The 22,553-nt window shown below is 45.6% G+C and overlaps 1 protein-coding gene across 1 annotated transcript in view; it reads left to right on the top strand.

Annotated features, from left to right (window-relative positions):
• Positions 1–765: 765 nt before the first annotated feature.
• ELL2 (elongation factor for RNA polymerase II 2) overlaps positions 766–22,553 on the top strand; it is a 37,145-nt gene continuing 15,357 nt past the window's right edge. Inside the window, exons 1-3 of the mRNA XM_037373742.1 lie at positions 766–894; positions 8,578–8,625; positions 20,457–20,578. Of these exons, the coding sequence (XP_037229639.1) occupies positions 766–894; positions 8,578–8,625; positions 20,457–20,578 (299 nt within the window). The remainder of the gene's footprint in view (positions 895–8,577; positions 8,626–20,456; positions 20,579–22,553) is intronic.

The raw sequence follows: 22,553 nt of genomic DNA, 5'->3' as shown, positions 1-22,553 counted from the left end.
CCTCTTTTTAGGGAGCCGTGGGGTGCCGGAAGGCCCGGGGGCTCCTCGGACAGTTCCCGCACAGCCGCGGCCCCGCAGCACCCTTGCGGGCTGAGCGCCCGGCGCCGGGCCAGCCGTGCCAGGGGCAGCGCGCCGCGGCCGCGCCCGGCGTTGCAGCTGCTCCGCCACCGGTGAGGCAGCGAAGGCGGGCAGCTGTCTGCGGCAGCACCCGGTGAGCCCTGGTTCGCGCTGCACCGCTGCTTCCGCAGCTCCAACGGCCAGCGCCCTCCTTTTTTGTTTTTTAAAAAAACACTACTTAGCGGTGGCGGTGCGGCAGGTGAACCGGCCAACCGGCCTGCGGGACCAGCACCGCCCGGGGCACGGTGACGCGTCCGGAGCGCGCAGGGCACCGTGCCTCCCGGTGTCCGCACCTGCGCCGCCTCACTTTCCCCGCCCGAGGCCGGCTCCTCCCGGCACAGGGCGCGGCGGCGCTCCCCGTGCTCCCCCTCAGGCCCGGCGGGAGGCGCAGCCTCGGCGGGACGCGGCCCGCCGGGCCCTCACCCCGCTCTCTGCGCTAAGACGACGGCCCGGCGCGGCCCGGCCCAACGGCCGTTTACCGAGACTGGCGCGCAGCGCGCGCCGGCCCCGCGGCCCCGCCCCGCCCCGCCCCTCAGCGGGGGGCTCCGCCCGGCCCGGCCAATGGGCGCGGCGCGGCTGCGCGGGCATGGCTGTAGCGCGCGAGTGGCCGGAGCGGCCGGCGGCGGCGGCAGTTGAGGGGCGTGTAAGATGGCGGGACTGAGGGACGGGGCGAGGCACGGCGTGTCCTGCGGGACGGGGAGACCGAATGTCAAGGTGCCGCACGTCAAGCTGACCGAGACGGCCCAGCGAGCGCTGGAGAGCTGCCCGGGTGGCAAGGTGAGCGCGGCGGCTGTCGAGCCCCGCGGGTTCGCGTCGTTACGCCGCCCGTGCTCGGTGCGCATCCCGGCGCTCCTGCCTCCCGCCGGCGGTGGCGGCGGGCAGGTGCCGTGGGGACCGATCCCCGCGCGTCGTGCTCCGTGGGCGCCCCGGGGCGCAGCCGCCGCCGGCGGGGAACGGGTGCGGAGCGCCCGGTGGAAGTTGGAGGTCGTCGCACCTTCTCCGCGCTGCGTGACACTTGGTAAACTTTCCGCAGCCCTTTGGCGTGCCGCCCGGCGAGCATCAGCTGCTTTGTCGTTATACCTGACGGACCCGAGCCCGCGTCCCCGCGCCGCGGGGCTGTCCCGGCGGGTGCAGCATCCCCACGGCGGGGACGGGTGCCCGTTGGGCTGCCCCGCCTTGGAGCCGCGTGCGCCAGGTGCCGTCCTTTGGAAGTGACTCGGGCGATTTGGCGTTTGCTCGTGGTGCCGGCGTCCGCGCAGAGAGCCTGGAAGTCACTAGGACAGGCGAGCTCCGTGCTCCCGGGAGGGGATGCTCTCCCGCCGGCAGCGGGGTGCAGGTGCGACCGGCGCGCCCGGGACCGGAGCGCATCCCTCGCGCTCCGCCGGTGGCAGCGGAGAGCAGGTGCCACACGCGAGGCTGCGGTTTGACGTCCCAACACTTCTGCGCCTTTCAGCACTTGACGAGTTAGAAATTGTGCTGCCTGTAGTAAAAGTATTTTCTTTACTTGCAGGTATATGTGTCTCGGAAGAGGTTTAATTATTTCTGATTTATGAAACAACTTAATTATTGCCCTGTGTTTTTCTCTTTCCAAACCAGGATAAATTTCCAAGTTAATGTAATTTTGCATGAAAAATGAGCAATACATGCCTAATCATCAGGATATTGCAAACTAAATAAAGAGCTATTGGTGGTCATTATGATAAAAGAAAACAACTAAAATTCTTTTCCCTATTTGACTATTTCTTCATCTCCCTGACGGTCAATGACGCTGTGATTCTTCCTGCAGGTCTGCTTTCCGTAATCTCGCCCTGCTGGAGTTTGAATGTGCCATTTGAGCAGCGACAAGTGGAAGAATAATGGGACATAAAAACTTCGAGCTTTCTTACTCTAGCTTCTGGAATTTCTGGGTTTAGAAAGGGTCGTCTTTTAAACTCTTCAACCAAATCACACATTGCTAACTTTTGCACTGACAGAAAAACCTCCCGCAGAACTATTCAGGATGTGATCCTCAGTCACCTCATTGCAGATGCTTTTTTGGTTTGTTTTATTAATAGTTGACGAGAACGTTGGCATCAGGGGGAGGAAGGAGAAGAAATTGTCTCTTTCTGTTGTCTCCATTTTAGGTAGGTCTGGGTGTGATCTGCTAGCTCACCGTGTTTGTGCGGTGCCAGATGCCGGAGGAGGACAGGATTGATGGTCCGTATCTGGTGATACCTTCCCTCTCACTACCTTAATGTTCAGCTACCTTGCAGACCCATTTCAGTTCTGATGGTGCAACTGAAAAATTTGCAATGAAGACTTAAAATCAGCAATTAGTGATAATGGTGGACGCAGTGAAGGGAATGCAAGGAAGGTAACATACAGCTCCACTGCTGCCTCTGTTCTGTGCTGGGTGATCTTATCTGTGTAACACAAGTAATATCGCAAAAAGTGTGTGTCAGGATAACCCTCTGATGACCTGCTTACCCCATAACCTGTAGAACCTAGGGAGCATGTAATCAGGGTCTGTATACTTAATCACTTAAGGCTCAAATTTAAACAGTCTGCATAAAAAACTAAGTGCTTGCTTCTTGTTGTTAACTCTGCTAAGAATTTTCTTGGCTTGTGTGTCAGTTAAAACTTGAGAGGCAATTAAATTCTTACATTGAAAACATCTAACTTCACCTCCACCTTCAGAAACACAGGATAGAAATTTTATCTCTTTGGCAGACCTGATCTCTGCAGCTTAGTGTAGGTGAGAACAAACCCTGATCTCCTGCTCATTTTATGTGCTCCATCATCTTGGTCTGGGGTTGACCACATTCAGGTGACAGGACATTCTTGACTAGATTTCCTTCAACCATAGTGACCAGCATGCTTCAAGATCCCAGAGCATCGTCTGTGGCACTATTAATTTTGATTAAGGTATACAAGTATGGGCTTTGGCACCTGTGGTGGGGTGATTGATGATGGGCAGCTGGGAAGTTCATGATGTGAGACTTGGCTGGAGAAGATGGGAAGATAAGCCCTAGGGAAACAGAAGAGCAGACTGGAGTTAACTGGGAGTGATGGAGAAGACTGGGAGAGAGAATGAGTGAGCAGTCAACTGCATTACCTTCCTGCGGAATTCCAACCTCCTCTAGGGCACAGGACTGCCCTGGACAAGTCAGAGGTCTGGTATGAAGTGACTAAGATGTGTATCCTGTTTCAGATGTCAGGGGGTCATGGCTAACAAGACACCAGACTGCAGGAAAAACTTAGGGCAGCTAAATTCTGTCATAGCAAGTATGATGGCCTGATCATAGTGCTTCACCTGCACCCTGCACAGGTGATCAGCAGAGACACAACTGAGCTGTGAAAGTCCAGAGTGGGATTTTGAGATGGCTTGGACAGGTTTGAGGTTTCCTGACTCCTGAAAGGGGAAAGTCCTATTCCACTTCTTTCCACTGGAGCAAAATACCCATTTAACTATTTTTTGGGGAACATCATCTTCTAGGTTAGCAAGCTGAATGAGGGTCCGGAAGAGACACACAAGTGCTGGAGGAAATGGGTAGAGAAAGGAGCTTGACCTTGCTTTTTCAGACACGTGAGCTGTTTAGCAGCTGATGGCCATGTGACAAGAGTACAACTTTGTTATCCAATACAGCTAAGTAAATCTATTTGTCAGCTTCCCTACGAGAGGCAATCCTGCCTTCGGAGCCAGCATCTCCAAGCAATTTCCCTCTCCCAAGGCTGCACCTGTTGAGCCCCAGGGCTGCAACATCAGAGCTGTGGCTCCAGGAGATGGGGTGAACTGATGAGGTGCACCAGGGAGTCCCGTTCCCGTCTGCCTCTGCACGCTGCTTCTGGTCACCTGGTGCTGCTGCTGGTGCTGGCAGTCTGATTTTGGCACCAGGCGATCGAGTGCTCCCTTTGGCAGCATCCCTCATGCAAACTGCTGCTGCTGCGCACTGGTTGTGGGTAAAGTGGAGGGAACCAGGAGCTACAGGTGAGAATATCAAGTGCCAGTGAGTCTCAGTGAAGATCAGAACTTTTGACTTTTCGCAGTTGACCCCCAAAACTGGCAGGTACCACAGATCATAATCCTGTCTCTCTTTTACTGCTTGTTAGATTGTCGTAATGCCTGCTTATGGTGAATAGAGGATAAATGCACTGGTATTTGTGAAGCACTCTCTGTGTAATGATGAGCGCTGTGTCTCTAGGGTTTATACAATAACCAAGTTGCACAGCCGTGTGCTAAGTTTTTTACAGTGTTTTGGGTTTTCCTGCTCACTTAATACTGTCTAGATTGTATGAAGACATGGTGTATTAAAAAAAACCCCAAAAACCTACACAACAAAAAAACACACCAACAAAACAAAACTTCAAAACTAATTGGGAGGATTAGGAGCCACCTAAGGAGATGAATCAAAACTAATCAAGAGCCACCAAAGCAGGCTAAATTCCCATTACATATCCATATCCATGTATCAGAATGACTGTGCCACCCCACAGCATGGTTGTTTCAATATACTATGCATTTGGAGGTCAGAGCTGGTGATCTGAACTTCATTAAGTGCAGCCTTGCTGGCTGCTTTGGCTCCTTGGTCCTTGCAGCTGTTGGCAGGCCTGATGTGACCGATGTGCTCGCTGCAGTGTTTACGTAAGGAGGGATCCTCTGTGGCAGTGATAACACTGTCTGTAGTAATTCAGTGGACTTTTTCAGTGCAGGTAGTCTTTCTTCCCTATTTTTTCTTCTGCTTGTGAGGAGTTCCTCAGCTTAAGTTGCGCTCGTTGACACAACAGTGCTCCAAACTGACAGATAACTTTTTTGGGCTCAGAGGGTGGCTGTAAACGCCGAGGCTGAAAAGAGGAGGAGGGGAGCAGGAAAATCCTTAGGATGGCATTGCCAGGGAGCACCAGTACCTTGTTCTCGCCTCCTCCTATGTAATACATAGCTCTTTAAAAATTATCGAAGCATATGAAAAGTTTTATTATACATCACAGTGTCTAATGTGCTGATATGAAGGCATCTTCTGCTCACTCGGAGTCAGCATGCCTGAAAAGCAGTATATAGTTAGCTTTATATGCAAGAGTGATGCCTTACAAATATTGAAGTTATTTGCCGTGTGCGGTGTGTGCGTGCAGATCTTGAGTCTTGTGAGCAGATGCAGTCCCTGCCCAAAGGCTATTAAGCAAAATAGTGGATTTGGATAAGAAAGCTGGCTAGGTCTTGAGTTCTTGCCCTCCACAATTTGAGATTCAAGACCTGACTGTCGCAGCTCCTCTTGTAATGTGTTTTTTTTTTTTAACCAGTCTTGTGTAGGAGAACATTTGTTATCTTAAATAAAATCTTCAGAGGCAAATAAAGAGTAGTTACTTAAGTGAAGTGTGCCTGGAGCTGTTTGTAACTTGGTTTTCAGCTGAGTTGATACCTGATTATTGCTACTCCTTAGCCCTCCAATGTGGATGTTGCTCCAGCTGTTAAGGGGGCTAACAGTTTTTTCCATGATCACTTCCTTGGGCTAACTGGGTGGGACTCTGGAGTTTATGCCCCAGGTGTGGGATCACAGGGTTTTCAAGTTCGCAGTGTTTCAGAAGTGTTGGGCTCACCTGGCCAAACTGGTGAGAGTGGATTGGGAAAAGGTGTCAGCTGACATGTTAGGTGAGAGGAATGATGTGCAGAAAGGGGTCTGGCTTAGCAGTGGTGGAAGTGAGCCCACCTCTGATTTCCCCGGTTGAGTCAGTTCTGGAGCCAGTTTCACCTAAAGTTTCAGGTGTGGCTTGGAGAAGGTACTGAGATGTCACAGCTTGGAGGTGATACTTGGATTTTTCAGGTGATCAGAAAGTGATACTGAGGAGCTCCAGAAAGACCTTGCCAATCTGGATCAGTGGCAAAAAAGGTGGCATATGGTTTTCACCTTAGGTAAAGTAACATGCAGGGGGAAAATAAGCTCTGTATAACATGAAACTTGGAATGGGCAGTTGCAATTACAGGCTGAGAGATCCTGGAGTTGCTGTTTCCAGTCCTTGGAACTTGTTTGTTCGGTGTGCATCACTAGCCAGAAAAGCTAGTCGAGAGCCAGGCACCATCTGGGAGGGTGCTGAGTGATGGAGAGGGTCGCTTTGGTGCTGTGTAAAGCTCTTGGGCCCCCACGTTTTGAGTCCCCTGTACAGTCCTGGTTTGTGAGGGATGCAAGGGAAGAGAGCTGTTTTCTGCTTACCTGCCAGCGGGTAGGTGAGACCTTTCTGCCTGATGCCCTGCTAAATTCAGATTATTTTTTTAAAAGGCATTTTCTCACACTGAAGCAGGGGAGACAGCTGGTTACACCAGCACAGTTTCTCCAGGTCAAAAACCAGCTTGTGTCAAATTCTGTGAGCTGCTGTAAGAAGGTGATGGCTGTTGTGTGGTCCTATGCAACCGCTGCATCACCTGTCTGCCTCAGTGTTTTGTGAAGTGCCTTCATATGTTCATTTCTGTGTGGAACATTAAACTTTGTTCTGGAAAACCTCAGACAATGTTTAGGACTTGTAACTGTGTGCCAGACTTTGCACGTGTAACCCATGGCATTTGTAAAGGGAGTTTACTTGTATGTGCTAGTTAAGCAGACAGGTCAAATTCTGCTCACTTCTAAAACTTCCTGGCTTTAAGTCAGGAGGTATTGCGGAGCAGACAAATTTGCAGCAAGCCGTTTCAGGGCTTAAGGTTGTCTGTGTTATCAGCTGCTGCATAGCTTGAGATAGCGTGTAAGCCTCCAATCACTGCAAGTCATGCATAGGGATTTTTGAAGACCCCACTGCCAACTCGTGTGGGGACTGCAGCTCTCCAGTGGTATTATTTCTGCCTGAGCCCCGCTCTGGGGTTTTGCAGCATTGGGTGATGCTCGCAGGTGACATGGAGCACCGGTGAGGCTCCACTTCGTTGTGCGCTCCTGCTGCCCCCTCTCTGCAGGCTCCAGCGCTTGCTGGCACCCGTGTGAGCGCCATCAACTTGTCGCGCAGCCCAGCGGGGGCAGTTTTCTGCTGGACGAGTGAGAGGTATTACTGCAAAAGGGCGAGGCAAGTGCAAGGCAAGGAGGAGGAACCTGTGGCTGGAGGGAGGGGACAACAGGGGCTGGATCTAGCTCACCTTTCCAGTGATGCTGAGTCCTGAATAGCACCTAAATGTTAATCCATAAGCACTTCTTTTGCTGGAATAAAGTCTGTATTCATTAGGATTTAATCTTTTGGTGCAGCTTGTTTAGTGTAAGTGTTTGCAGAGGGTTGGCAAACTCCCTGTAACACTCTGTGGACAAAGCCGCGCAAATTGAGCTAGTCAGCATAGCTGCCCTACGTTTTTGTGTCCAGCAGCATAATTTCAGGATTCAGTAAAGCTGAGCAAAGTCAGCATTGCTGCTAAAATGGGATATTCTTATCAGTGAGCTCCTGCTGGCACTGGTGGTGTTGCTGTTTGGGCTGTGCCAAGGAGCAGATGTGACCAGGAGCCAGCTTGTGAGAGAGAAAAGTAGTTTCCAACTGGCAAGCTCCTTGATTTTTACTTTTTATGTCTTCATGGGCTGTGGTGTCAGCACAGCAGCAGTGCAGGTCACTTCCAGCCTTGCAGGTCAGGAACAGGCTGCACTTGGTGCTGTGCAATTATAGAGAGAGGGTGCAGGTGGCTTTCATTATTTTCAGCCATGCTTCCCATGGCAGGTAAGTAGCTGAAGAGGTGAGGATTGTTTGGGTGAGATCTGAAGTTTTTTAGGGCCAGTTTGATTGTACTGAATCTCTTTTTCACCAGTAAGACACTTAGTAGCTGAGGTTAATTAGCTTAAGAGTGTAGAAGAAGAAGAGAGGTGTTATCCCCTGCCTTCCTGAGGTCAGCAGGGCTGTCGGCGCTGCGGGGAGCACACACTGGTGCCGTGGTGGGAAGCCTGGTTTCCACTGGCAGGACTGGTGCGTGCATGGGGGGCCAGGCAGAGAGCAGTCATCTGAGAGAGTGGGAAGCGATGGAGGCCTGAGCATTGTCCTAATGAGGAAAGCCGTTGTTACCAAGACCTTTCAAGTAGGCTGGTTGCCTGTGTTAATCACTTAATTCGTTCCTGAGTTGTGTCTCCAGAAACAAAGCCAACCCCAATCCGTAACTGAGACAAGGGGGCAGGTGGGGAAGCACACTGCTTGGGACTCCCATGTTTCAGTGATACTTTGGGCAGAGAAGGGGTTGTTTTTCCTTTCAGTGCCAGCAGATACTGTGCACTCTGTGGCATTTTCTCAGACTCCCATGGTCCCCCAGTGTCCTTGCTGGCCAGGATAAAACACAGGCTCTTGGGCTTCTCACCTAGAAGAGAAGAAATCGCAGGTGCTGCGAGGAGCCCTGACCTGATGGGTCTGCACCATGGTACAACTGGGAGGAGCCCTCCGACTTGCTGTGGGCACATCACCTTCTCTTTCTGCAGCCAAAAAACTTCTGCACAAGTGTGGAGGTTTGTCATTTTACTTATACTTATTTTCTTTCTTTTGTAGGACCGTACTTCTTCTCAACCTTCAGTTTGTTTCCAAGGATCTCAAGGAGTGAGTATTTTGTAGTCTTATATAGGAAAATAAATGCAGTGTAGATTAACCACTTCTTTAAAAAAAAAAATCCTATTAAAAAAAATCCTACAGATGTTCTTAAGATCTGCTTAATGCTGGATATGTTTTGGTCTATATTTACTTAAGAGCTGTAGCTGAAAGTTGAAGAGAGTCATGCTTTAGGTATGCTTTGTTATCTTTTGTCATCATTTAGCTTAAATGTGAAAGCTGTGGGAATAACTTGTAAGTCATCAACTGAGCGGTACAGATTTAATATTTTAAAATGGACTTCAGGTGGTTGGTTTCGAGGTATGAGGTAGGACTGCAGTTCTGGTGGGGCAGGGTTTTGTATACCACAGACTACTGATGGTTCTTGACCCTTTTCTGAAACTCTAATAAAACAGAATATTTCAAGCCTATTGAAGGAAAATACAAGGAAATGTGGCTTCCTAAAGGCCACAGGTCCTGTTGAGCAATCAGGAGTGCAAACTGCAGAACTAAAGCTGAAGGTAAAATTTGATACAGGCTGTGGGGTCTCTATAAATCAAATGATTTTGGGTTTAATATTTGGATTTTAAAAGATGGCTAAAGACTCATTTTTAAATGCTAAGGTATGGATTGTGCCTTTTGTGCTTAATTCAGATCCATTAACTGATCCAGTTTTCCATGCAGCTGCATGGTGATTGTGTAGAGATGGCCAGGAACGGATGAGAGAAGGATAGGTAAATCTGTGAGGAGGTACTCCTGCCCACAGGTGTGAAACTACAGCCCTGGTCCAGCATCCAGTTTGGCTGAAGGGTGCTCAGATGCTGGGAGAGTCATATCTATAACAAAGCTACGTGTGTAGACAAAAGTCTCTTTAACACTGCACTTGTTAGAAAAACCTTTCTCCTTATAGCTTATTCATAGTTTAAACTATACTGGCAAATATTTCAACTATAGGGGCAAAAGGATTTCCTTGCTAGAATGAATAACCATCTTAGCTAAGAGAGTCAGCCAAAATAGCTGTACGAGAAAAGAGTGGCTGGGAGCACAGATAAGTTTGAATCCCTGCTGCCATCAAGAGGGAAGTCATACTTGCCAATTTGGCTGGGAAGTGGTCCAGTAAAATGGCCTGTGCAGCCCTTCTGGCCAGCTTCCTGACCCACCAGCCATGGGAGCAGGTGTGCGAGCACTGCAAGGGATGGATCCGGAGCCCACTCCAAAATAAGCTCTGGGAGTATAAGTAATTAACCTAGCTGTTAATGTGAAGTTCTGCAAGTAGTATGCTGTGAAAGAATAATTACCAGCATACTTTATCTACTCTGAACCCTCTCTCTGCAAAAATTCATGTGCTGCTTTCCCCCGTGTCTCTAGTAGCAGCTTTAAAGCAGTGGTGTATGAGGCTTGAGGTGTTACTAGGCTGGGAGAGACCTTCTTTTTCTGATTTAAAAAGTCGGGATTTTATCAAAAGGTGTCACAATCTGGGGGGCGCAAGACTGCTGAAGAGCCAAATGTTAACTCACAATGGTGTCGCCCTTGTTTTTGTTAAACAGTTAATTCAGGTCTGTGCTTTTTCACGATGAAACTCAACAGTAAAATCTGTTCCCATGCTCTATAAGATGGAAACATCTGCAGGGACTTTGCTGCTTGCTGCAGAAGCAATAACCTCTTACGGTACTTTCCCAGTCTGTCCATAATTAAGGAAATGCAAACCAAGGAATTTATTGCAGGAGGTTCCTATATCCCAAGTCTCTGCAATAGGGAGAGGAATTTAAGGTCATTAACATAGATGTTAAATTAAAACAGGGCACGTACTACTGTACATAGAGCAGGAGGGAAATGGTTAACTTGTTATTTCTGTATGTTGTGCACCATGTTCTGAGTATTCCCATAGTACACAAACTGCATGGTGGAGGACTGACCTGGCCCTTTGAAAGGCCTTCCTTCCTCTTCTGGACTGGTTTCCATTTGGTGCTTTCCAGAGTGAAGAGCTTTCAAGGTGTGTTTGTCAGTGCCAAGGCTTTGCAGGTTACCTCTGACTGCAAGACATTTCCTTAAATGCTGCTGAAAACAAATAGTGATTTTATTTGTCTCCTGAGAGTACTTCCTCTGCAATTCAGGCAGCTATCTAACTCCCAGGTGAGGATAAAACAGTAGCGGGGGGGGGGGGGGGGGGAAGGCTGCCTTTTTTTTTTTTTTTTTTTTTTTTAAAAAAAAAAGATATTCCATCCCTACACATTCTAGTCGCAGTCGTCTGTGGATGTTGGGAAGAGCTGGAGTGGAGAAATAGAGGTAGCTTTCCAGTTTTCTGGCTTGGAGTGGTCTAGAGTTTTGCGTTAGATGTGGGAATTGAGAAAAGAGCCTTACACTAGCAGAGGCAAGGGAGGAGCTTTTATTTCATGTGTGTGTTTAACAAGAAGCCGAGATTGGTGTCAAAGGGGCTCAACAGTCACTTTGCACAAAAAAAAAAAAAAAAAAAAAAAAAAGGCAAGCCAAATTTATTTCTGTTGTACAGTAATGCTGTTCTGAAGAGATCTGAAAAGTGTTGGAAGTATATAGATGGTCTCAGGAGGGCACAATAGCAAATCGAATGTGGTGGTAAGATGGTTTGCATTTGGTATGATAATAAATTATCTCTGCGTGCTGCATAGTTATCCTTTAGATGGTCTTCAGTACAAGAACCACTGAAACCGTGCTGGAACAGTTTGCACAAAACATGGCTAAGAACTCCGTGATTTGTGTATTTATAAAATATCAGTGATTGTTGAAAAAAACATTTGCACCAGAGCACAAGTCAGACCCTGAGAAGGAGAACTTTTCCTCCTGGAACATCTTACTCCCAAACTGTATGCACAGTAATGTCTGCAGATAGCCAGGATAGCTGGAGGATACCGAGGGACTGCAAGAAACGGACCGTTACGGTGATACAGATTAATTTTTAAGAAATACCTTGAAATTAAACATTTTGGAGTACATCTAGGCATCCTGCAGAACATAGCAGCTGTGTTGCTAGATACAATAGCCCTGAGGAACCTGAATATTAGCAATTGAATTGTCATGCAGTAGGCATATACGTACAGAAAAGAAAAAGAAAAAAAAAGGCTACTTATACTCCAGTGTACTTCTGCAGTGATACTTCAAACAACTGCACTTTCCCTGCTATGGCTTGTGACCTGTATTTTTAACTTTGCCATGTCCTGCAGATTGCAAATACATTTCTGATATAGAGACAAGCTTTGTGAAGCATGTACCATACTCACAGCTGGTAACATCCTCGATCTGCTCCTGCGATGTACAGGTATCCAGGCTGCTGTGGGGCAGCCGCCGCGATCTCTCCTTCCAACAGTGAGTGTACAAAACCAGTCGCCCAGTTAGGGAAATTCAGCAGCCTGCTGAATCCTCCAGCTCCAGTTTAGGGACAGTTGTTGCAAACCTTTGGTCCCTGCCCTGGAGGAGGGTGCAGCAGCATGGGTGTCAGCGATAGCTGTTGCAGCCCCCGCTTTTCTGCAGCAGGGTGGTGACAGATTCCTGCTGGTTGGCAATGAAACCACCAGGGTGGCCAGCACGTGGGTTCACACTGGTAAACTGATGCATAAAGGCGAACTGCATGGATTTGGGGGAGCAAATGTTAATTTCTTGGGAAAAAAGGCCAGCAGAAAAATAGGAAGGAGAGAGGCAGAAGAACTGAAACTAAAAGAAAGTCCTTCCCCTGAAGGTTGTCCAGTTGTCTACAGGTCAGCATAATAGGTAAAACATATACAATTGCAGTGTTTTTTTATGTAGCAAAATATTTCTTTTTGCAAGGCAGCCGTGTGTAGTCACATTTTTTCTGTAAAAAGGCATCTTTATTTCCTTTTTGAAAGGCATATTGGCCGTTTATGTCCTGTAGTGTGGATTTAACAGAGGAGGAGGACGTTTAGTACTTGAAGGAAACAGCATTTTGCAAAAAGATTGTCACTTATTGAAATGAACACACAAGAAATCAGCACTGAGATTTTTCTCATGTTTAAGAGCAGTTTTTCAGAGTTTCAAATTGGTCAAATAAGTTTCTGGAGCACTTTTGTCTCCTTGAAGGTGCAGGCTGGACCCTTCTGCTGTAACGCAGAGGAGCAAGGTTTAGGGTCAGGAGCAAGCTTAACTGGGCAGAAGACACTGCAGCAAAGATCCAAATGATGCTATGGCAAAAATCGTTCCTTTGGGGATTTGTAAAAGTGGAAGTTAGATGAAACATGGCAGAGTGTCCGGGCTGAGCAGAAGAGTGCCTTTCGCCAGTAGCAGGGGTTTGCCTTTTGGCATTGCTCCAAAGAAACTGTGAACAAACTTCAGCTTAGAAATGGATTAATTGGAAATGTCTCTCAAAAAAGTAGTCGGAGCCTGACTTGGAGGGCCCTGCAAATTTTATTTTTAAAAAATCCTTTAGTCCTGTTTTAGAGGCTTGTGGCGTGAGCTGGGTGCTGGCATGGCTGCCCATATAGGGCTGGAAGCAGATTCCAGCTCAGGCTTGGGAGCAGCCAAATCTTATCCTTAAAGGAAAGGCTGTGGGGGAAAACCACTTGTGCGATGGCAAGATTGAAATGATTCTGAGAAGAGGCAAAGGAGAAAGAGGGTTTAACACAGCTGCTGAGCAGGCACCTAAGAAACCAGTGCTCATATTAGCCTGATGATGTGATGCTGTACAGTGGAAGAACAAGAGGAGTGGGTAGATGTGTTTAGAAAGAGAAGAGATTAAGTGACTCGGACTTGGAGAGCGAAATACGTCAAGCCTGAATTGAGGGGTATTCTTAACAGCACACAGTATCAGTGAGAATGATGGAAAAGAGGAGGATAGAAGTGGCAAAAACTACAAGCCAGAAAAATTGCAGTGAGTCCACACAAGAGCTTCAGGAGAGAATTATGAGAACTACTTCTGCGTTGGAGAGGCAGTGAGGATGATATGTCAGAGTGAGAGAGGGTAATGATAGATCCGGAAATCAGTCACCGAGAGGAAGGGATTGAAGTCAAGAGTCTGAGTTGTTCTAGTATGTATTCTCTATTACTAAGTGCTTTAGTAAGAAATGGCAAGCCAGTTTGAGGGTGTAGAATTTAAATTAAAATTAGGAAGAAATTCTCCCTGTGAGGGCGGCGAGGCGCTGGCCCAGGCTGCCCAGAGCAGCTGTGGGTGCCCCATCCCTGGCAGGGCTCAAGGCCAGGCTGGATGGGGCTGGGAGCAGCCTGGGCTGGGGGGAGGGGGGTGGGACTGGGTGGAGTTTTTCATCCCCCCCCCGCCCCCCCACCAGTGCAAACCATTCTGTGATTCTGTGATTTTGAAGTAGGCTGCAGAGGGTCAAGAGGACTTCATACTTGTCCTGAAGTGCTCCAGCTGGGGCAGTAGCAACACTGGGACCAGGTCAAAGCACAGAAGCCTGCTCTGTGTATGTGTTGGTCCAGTGTGCTGGTGCATGCGTAAGGGTCTGCAGCTGTGGGCTTTGCTGGGGAACCTCCTCCAGTAAAGGAGTGAAAGGCAGGAGGCAGGAACAGGGTACCCCTTTGTGCCACAAAGCACACTTCTGTTGGTACCCTCACCTCCTGGCTCTCCCCAGGTTGCACACATGCTTGACTGGAGCTTGCCAGAGTTCATCTGAGTTTGTTTTAAGTCTTGAAGGTTTTTTTCTTCCTTTTTTTTTTTCCTTCTTTTCAGTTAAAAGTAGAAGCTTGTTTTCATTTGAGAAGATTTGAAGTCTTCTCTGCATTCTTTTGTTTCCAGGCAGCTTGCATAAGAAAACTTTACAATTTTATCCTAAAGTCTCAAATTTCAAAAGCATAAAAATTAGAAGACTCAATCTCTACAGAACATCTGTTCTTCCACTTTTGTTTTCTATATCCTGTGCTAAGACTTGTTATTTTTAATTGAAGAGGACCCTGTACCAACTCAGTCCTTCCTTCCTGAGATTTCCTTTAGCATATACAAGCTGGCATCTTTACAAATTTCACTGTGTTTACCTATAGATAAACAGATTTGGTGTCCTTACTGTCCTGTGCACTGCTATACTTACCAACACTCTCTGCCCTCTGGTGCTCAATCTAACTGCAACAAAGCGGTTGTCGGTTCGTGTTTCAGGTAGTGATGCTCTAGGAAAGGAGGACCCTGCTGTGAATGCTGTCACTGTGCATTTGCTGCAGCAGTGATGTTCATGAAGATGGCCTAGAAGAAAACTTTTTTTAAAATTTCTTATGTAGTTTTCTGCAAGGATAGCTCTCTGCACCCCTGTGGGACTGACACAGTCAAATGCCCTGGCTGGCCTGGGGAAAGCAGTAGGAGCATGCTCATGGAGCCAGACTTCTTGGTGGCAGCTGCCTGTTAGGTTGGCTTCGCTGTGTTTTAAGAGCACGCCATATCACATGAAACCAACACTAGCGTTGTTAAAGTCTCTGCTAATATTTGTGTCCTAAAGTCACCTCAGTACTGGAGATTTGGATGCTTGAAAGCAGGACATCTGTTATCCCATCATCCACTACATAATTCAGGCAAAAAATGTGCCAGTGAGGGAAGATTCTGAGGGTTGATGAAATTTTTCTTTGAATTGTATGCAAACATAGACAAAGTTATTTTCTTTATGGACCCTTAGAGCAGAGGCAGTAGGAGCAAATTTCCTGCAGCTGCTGTCAATTAAGGATGATCAGCCACTCCTGTCTTTTCAGAGTGGATCTAGAATATAGGTTTTCTGCATCTCCATTAGCCTAGGGGGAAGCTTTTGACATTAATGGCAAGAATTCCTGCATGCTTCTGTTAAAATAACGCAAATTCTGTAGCCTAAACAAGCAATTACTCAATTTCCAGAACTGGAAAATAACTCTCCTGAAGTGGCTTCTGACACTACCTTTTTCATGTCACCTTTGACAAAGTATTAATCAGTGGATTCATCAAAGATAGAGGGTTTTTTTAAATATTTTTTTTTTAAAAAAAAGGAAAGAAGAAGGATGATGGCACAGATGGTAAAGTGGTGTGAGAAGGCAGCTGTGAAGTAAAGCAGAGAGGGAATGCAGAAGGGAAGGGATTGAAACAAACAGCTGGTCACTACAGAGCAGAAAATGTGGTCAAACCTGGCGGGGAAAACAGAGTGTTTACCTGTCTGTGCCTTAGGTGCATCTTGGCTTGTGTCTTTTTTTCCACACTTCAGTGCCTGCATTGTTGTGATTGTTTCCTGGCCATGCAGGAGAAACACCTGCTGGTGGTACTGATAGCATCCCAGGGATGCTAAGGCTTTTAAGCATGAATGGATGTAGTTTACTGCTTTGTAAATCCTCATCCATCGCAAACTAATTGGGTTATCATATGAAACAGACTGGTGATATTCTTCAGGTGTTTATCAGTTGTGGGCTTAGCTAGAAGCTAGTGGCTAAGAGGGGTATTAAGGGCTGACCTGGGTGTTAGCTGAAACTGGGTCACTTGCCTGAAGGCTGCCAAGCAGTGGGAAGAGCAGTGAGGGCTGTGCGTGTTGGGTAGGATGTACAGGGGAGCTGGCGCAAGGCGTAGTGCAGCTGCTTGCATGGATGCATCTTCTGGCTTCAGGGAGAGTCTTTCATGTGACAGCCTTCTTGCTTAAGTGGGGAAGGAAGCATGTGCAAGGATAAATGTGCTTGGGCATGTGAAAAGAAAAATGATGCCTTGCCTTTCTATGCTAGTACCTCTTCTGGGAAGTATATAGGCAGTGGACTTGCCAACTCAGACCCCTTAGTTAAGGTGTTTGAAGTCAGGCAGTGTTAGGGGAAGGCTGCAGGGTTCATTGTATAAGGATGGTGCCTAGAACAGGGGGAAAGGTTGTTGTGAAAGGTGTTGTGTTCATATACATCCATTTTCAAGGTGGCATCTTCCCTTGTCTGAACACGACTGGGGCAGCTCTTCAGGTAAGATGTGCAAACGTGGAGCTTCTCTTCAGGGCGCTCTCATCTCCTCTCATTGCCTGATTTGGTTGGCTGCTGGTAAGGATCTGGTAGATCTAACAAAGGATTATGGCAAGGATCTTGCTGTTTCTGGAAGAACCATGTGTATCAGCTACAAACGATGGTCAGTTTGCTGTTGAGAAATCCCCCTTTTTGCTGTAAAAGAATATAACAAATTTCTTGTCAGTGTATTACATGCTATGTACCAGCCAGGATGCTCTTTATGTTTAGAAGGTTGAATACAGATCAAAAGCAGCTTGTCCGAAATGAACATGCTCACAGTGGCCTCACAGTGCTACTTTCTGATGCAAGCAGAAGTTTATTTTCTATTATGGATTAATGTAGTTGCAATGTGTATTCTTAGTAAGGGCTCCCTCGACCTTCTCCAAGTATCACTCAAATAGGAAAACCAAACTTTTTGTCACTATGCTTGTCTCAAACTGAATGCAGTATCTTAATTCCGTTGATTAATTAAGTCAAAAATTCTTGAACTGCCTATTGAGCTTTTCAGAACTGTGCAATATAAGTATACAGTGTAAAACCAGGACTGTTTATTCGAAACAGAAGGCTTATTTTCAGAAGTTTCCGAGTCTGTAAACTACTTCAAAGTGTTATTTTTTCTTTCAAGGTAAAGAAAGAAATGGCAGATATGTCAACAGCAGTAAAACTTGTTCTTAAGGGTTGGGGGTGACAGTAGCCTTTTGCAAACGTAGGTATTGTCAGCACGTTTATCCAGATGAAGTACTGCTTTCTCTAGGTTACTGGAAATGTATTAATATCTGAGAAACAGTTTCTACACTGCGTATTGCCTAGCAAAAACCCTGTGCTATACAAGTGTGCGCCTGCAAGATGTTTACTTGATTTATCAAGGGATGAGATCATTTTTGCAAAGAAGCAGGGGGGAAGCCTTGAAATCTCTTCAGGCCGAAGCTGGTGGGTGGCATTTGGTAGAGGACAGTGCACCAGGGTGGGGTTTGCACTGCATGGCAGGCTGCTGAAGCATTGTCCTTCTCTGGAGCAGTAGTGGGAGGGGGCAAACGTGGTAGAAACCTCTGGTGAGCTGGCAAGTGGATCAAGAGTGGCAGCTCCCAGTTGCAAGTCTTGCATCATCATCCTGGTGTTTAACCTGCTCTTTCTTGTTGCTGTAGTCACCTTGGTGCATGCCAGTACTGCAAAAGCATGATATGGTACGCTTGTGTTGGTGGGACATTTGACTGTAATCCGCAGGTAATTTTCTGTACACCTGCTGCCCCATGTTTGGTTTACTTCAGATAAGGTACCTTGCAAAGCCTCTGTCAAAGGGTATTATACACCTGTTTCCAGACTCCATTCCAGTTTTTCAAGGCTGCTGTGAATTTTACTCCATCCTCATGCATTTTGTCCCTGACAGCTTCGTATTAACCCACAGATTCAATAATTGTACTCCATTCCATTTCATAAGTGTTTAGGCTTTCAGTTTTGATCCATAATATGGGAAATGGGCTTATCTGATTTAATTACATTTGATACAACTTTAAAAGACTTGTTTTTTTCCGTTGGACCTTGTCCCAAGTTTTTTAGACTGGATTATCTGAATTACTACAGACAAGTACATTTGCTTGTTTGAGGGACACAGCTTTTGGTTGTGTGGATACTCTGAATGGGTTCCCCAAAAAAGTTGACAAAAATCAAAGGCTTTTGTCTGCTGCATTACAAATTGCATAATAAAACTTTGGAACCAGGGATGAAAGAGTTAAATTCTATCCTCAGGTTAGTTGCACTGCCACTTTTGACTAGCAGAGCAATATTCCCCCACCATTCCTGCATTCTCTTAATCTAAATTAATGAATACCCAAGGAACAGTCATCTAGTTCTTCTGAAGTGTGTGAAAAATGTACCTGAAAATTTCCATTAAAAAATTTGAGAATGCAAGTACATTTCTAGACCTCAGGTCTCTTTCTTGCCAAGTTTGTTGGGTGGAGGAATGGAGCTGTAAAACATTTTTGTTTTTTCCATTTGAGACTGATCCTTGGAAATCATTGTTGATATTAAACTTCACAGGCATTTGCCTGTGGAGGCAGTCTTGTCTTTCCCCATACTTTCATCAGTGTCTTTTTTAGTATTTGTGGTAAATGGGACCTTGTTGATGAGAGTGGAACAGCAACAAACATATTTTTAAATGTGCTCTGACGCCAGCTTCTGCCTTCATGTTACTGTGTGAAAATGCATCGAGCCACTCCATGGTTTAATAACCACAGCAATTCTACCAGAATTTGAATTATAAATATTAGGTTATAGAAATTCCTGATGTGTAAGGTGACTTTATGCACGTACATTCTGTAGACTGATTAATGGAAAATGAAGACTTTCTCAAAATAAGCCTAGAGAATGAAGCAACAGTCACCTGCTTCCCTCTGCTCTGCTGTTATTTCTTGAGAGCCAGCCTTAGATTGATCATAGTGTATATTTGTTGGCTTTCCAAAAAGTCTGTCAGACTGAAAAGCATTACCTCTTCTACAGTGAGTTGAATTCAAATTGTCAAATACATACACACCTGCTGTATTTACAGTAAAATCAGTATGCTGAAACATTCAGTCAGTGGTACTTAATTTGTTACAGAGTGTAGATGAATTTTAGTGTCATTTGGGCCCCTATGGTCTTCGTAGGTTGATGGCTTCTCTGTAGTAACCTTCATAATAATTAAAAGGTGAGTATATAATCCAAGTTCACGTGTTTGGTAACTTAAACAATTTATTTCCATTCTTATACAAAATGCACAGATTGCTCTTTTAAGCATACTAGTGGCTTAAAGTAAGTAAAAGAATATGGTGTTAAGATGACTTGTCTTTCTCCTTCAGACAGACAAGCCACTGTCCCAAGCTGCTGGGAAGCTCTGCCAGGTACTGATGATTAAAATATAAATCGTAATGCAATGGCGTTGTAGTATCACTTTGTGCAAATGACATTGGGATTTATGAAGACTGGCCAATCTCACAAGCGAAATATTGAGAGAAAGATTTCTAAGAGGCAGTTGGATATTGCTTTTACATATCTTTGTCAGTTGTGTTTAATACTCCATTAAAAATTCAAGCAAATCTCAGAAGAATAGCTTTTTAGATTTACTGCAAGCTAGTTTCACCTTCGGAATAAAGTAGTTGGCTGGCAGTAGTTTTGTTGTGCTTCAGTATTGTTTTGTGTAGCAGCACACTGAAATATGTCCTTGTGCCAATACACATTGGAATGATTTCTCATATTTACATTTTTAAGCTCTAGCAGAATGCAGCACGTTCTGTACTAAACTATTAGTTCGGCCAAGGAAATCAAGTTTTGTTTTTTGTAAGTTTAGTCAGATGTAACTATTTACATTTCACATTTATGCAAATAGTCACATCTAGAGCTGAGTAAAAGATGAAGGCTTTTAGTGCCTGCTGGAGTTGAAATTAATCTTTTACAGTTTAGGAAGTTTTACTCTTGTAATTTAGGGGTTGCTGTTTTTTTCCTTCTTGGAGCCGACTCCTGTATGTGCTTCATTAGGACCAAATAAATGACAAAATTTGGGGCAGTGTCCGCTGTGGTCTGTGTGAAATGCTATCATCTGTTTTGTTAGATGGGCTTTGGTCCTTTTTATTGTACTCAGGTGCTTGCATTTAAAGTCAAGCACATTATGCTGATTCCGCCAAATGGGACGAGATTACTTGCTACTTGAATGCTTTGCTGAATTGGAGGCTGAGGGACTGTAGCTTTTCCAGTGCAGGTACTGCTGTGGCAGACATGTAGCCAGAGCTGCTTTCAGCAGGAGAATTGTGCCAAAGGAGCCTTTTTTTGTGATATGACTAAAATCATATCAAAACTTGTGAAAATAGTTTCTCATTTAACATCTTGGACCTAGTTAATTGCAAGCAAAAGAATGTAGATTGAAGTTTTTATGTAAACTTTTTCTTTCCTTTTAGCATGTTAAAATTCCCAAAGTTGATTCCTCAAATGAAGTGAAGACATTTAGCTTCAGCTCGTCAAATGTTGGCAAAGATAATCCTCAGGGAAGCTTAGACTGTGTCCAGCAAATGAACTCAAGGTAAGTTTTGCTTGACATTTTCTTTAACGGCAAATTTTAGAGTCTGTGGCTTTGAGCATATAGCAAAAACTTGTAACAGAAGCGTGCTCCTAGTGATGAGTTGCAGTAGAAAATTTCTAGCAACAGTGTGGTTTCTTGCTAATTGTAAATACTGACTTTTACATAGAATTCTTTTGGGTTTTGCTCTTTAAAGAGTAACCTTTTGAGTACTTTCTTACCTCTTGGTGCTATTTTTAAAAGCATTCTGAGCTCAGCATCACCTGAGCTAGACCACATCCATTCTGCAACAATATGTAAATATGATTATGGCTTGCAGCATGCAAGCATGCTGGTCATGATGGATTTGTCTTACTTCAAGAGCCACATAAATCAGTGACCTTATTCATAATTGCATGACTGTGCTGTTTCAGAACCCAGAAGTAATACAGCAGCACCTTGTTCTGGTCCTTTAAGTCAGTGGACAGTGTTAATGTCTGCGGAAGTTGGGAAGGTTCTGTGTTTTGCATTGTTTGCTTCAGGTTCTAGACTCTTCCTTCTGCATAGTAACCGTGGTGCTAGGTAACTGCGCCGTTACTATGACGTCACAGGCAGAGCTTGTGTGTTGATATGGGAAGCTGGTAGTGGGCAGGCACACCAACAGACGTCTCCAAAAGGCGCTGCTCAGGTTCTAGGTTACAGGAGAGCTGCTGCTCTCAATTTCAAAACAGAGATGTGTCTAGATAGCGGGCTTTTGGAGCAATAAGAAAACTGCTAATATAATAGCTTTTTGCCTAACAGGAGATCTCTCATCATCCTCCTCTTTCTCCCTCCTGGGGGAGCCTGAGGCAGTGTGGCTTTGGGGTTTTCTTGGTTTTGTTTGGCCTTTTTTTTTTTTTTTTTTTATTATTACTAAAATATGTCTGAAAGGGGCCGGGCAGCTGCCATGGCTGGCAGAAAGCAAGCGACAGGAGTGCAAGCTGGGGTAAGAGGTTCTGCCTCCGCTCCTGACTTGTCTCTCCCAAGCACCTCTAAGAACTCTTCTATTCGGTAAGGAGCACCTTCAGTTGAATTTAACAGTATTTTTAAAGTAAGATTAAATTTATGCAGCTTTAACTGTGAATAATTCCAAATAACATGCCTAGGTAGTTTTAATGTGATTTTACCAACCTTCTTCAAAATCTAATCCAGACTAGCTAGCCAGCTTTGTTTGTGCTAAATTAATTAACTGGCAAAGTTAATGCAAAATTTGTGACATGTTACAGACAGTTAATTAAAAAAATAAACAAAAAACAAAAAACAACACCAGAAAGGACCTCCTCAGAGCCTCTACCTGTAATTTTGTGCTTAAGGCAGGTCTGTCTTCAAAACTGGCTCGGATTTTGAAAATGCCTAGCCAGAGGATGGGATAACAGTGTTTCGGTCAGTCCTTGGCTCTTCTCATGGTGACAAAACACATAAAGGCAGTGATGTTCAAGAAAATGGGCAATGGGTAAAAGCTGTGCTTTAGATGGCAGTAAGGACCTTTTTGTCCTGTTGTAAATGTGGTGATTTCGGAAAGGAATCAATATGTAGCTCTAGGCTATGGGCAAAACTGTAGCTGTATCATCTTGCAGTATTTGGTCAGTGGCTTGGTCCAGCTTTGACTTCGGAAACAATGCAATAAATTGGGAATGTGGGATTCTTGACCCTTCTTGGAGCATTGATGGGGAGTTTTAGAGCACTTAAGGCATTTCGGGTTAGCTGGAGCCAGTGTCCTTTCTTTGGTGGAGCTGTTGCCATGGCGGGTGCCATGCAGGGTACTTGTTAAGGGTGATGATAGGACAGCTTAAACAAAGCCGCTGTTAGTTGGGGTGCACTGCTGGCAAAACTGATGCAATTTGGACGTGTAGAGACAATTTGAAATATATGTGTGCCCTAGCTAGCTGTCAGAACCTGAAAATGTTTTTCTTCACCTATAAAGACAGGTTTTAAAGTTCCTGATACAACCATATTTATA

The sequence above is a fragment of the Falco rusticolus genome, chromosome Z (genome assembly GCF_015220075.1).
Source record: "Falco rusticolus isolate bFalRus1 chromosome Z, bFalRus1.pri, whole genome shotgun sequence".
In the NCBI taxonomy this organism is placed as follows: domain Eukaryota; kingdom Metazoa; phylum Chordata; class Aves; order Falconiformes; family Falconidae; genus Falco; species Falco rusticolus.
The sequence above is the reverse complement of the archived record's forward strand: the minus strand, read 5'-3'. Positions and strand labels throughout refer to the sequence as shown.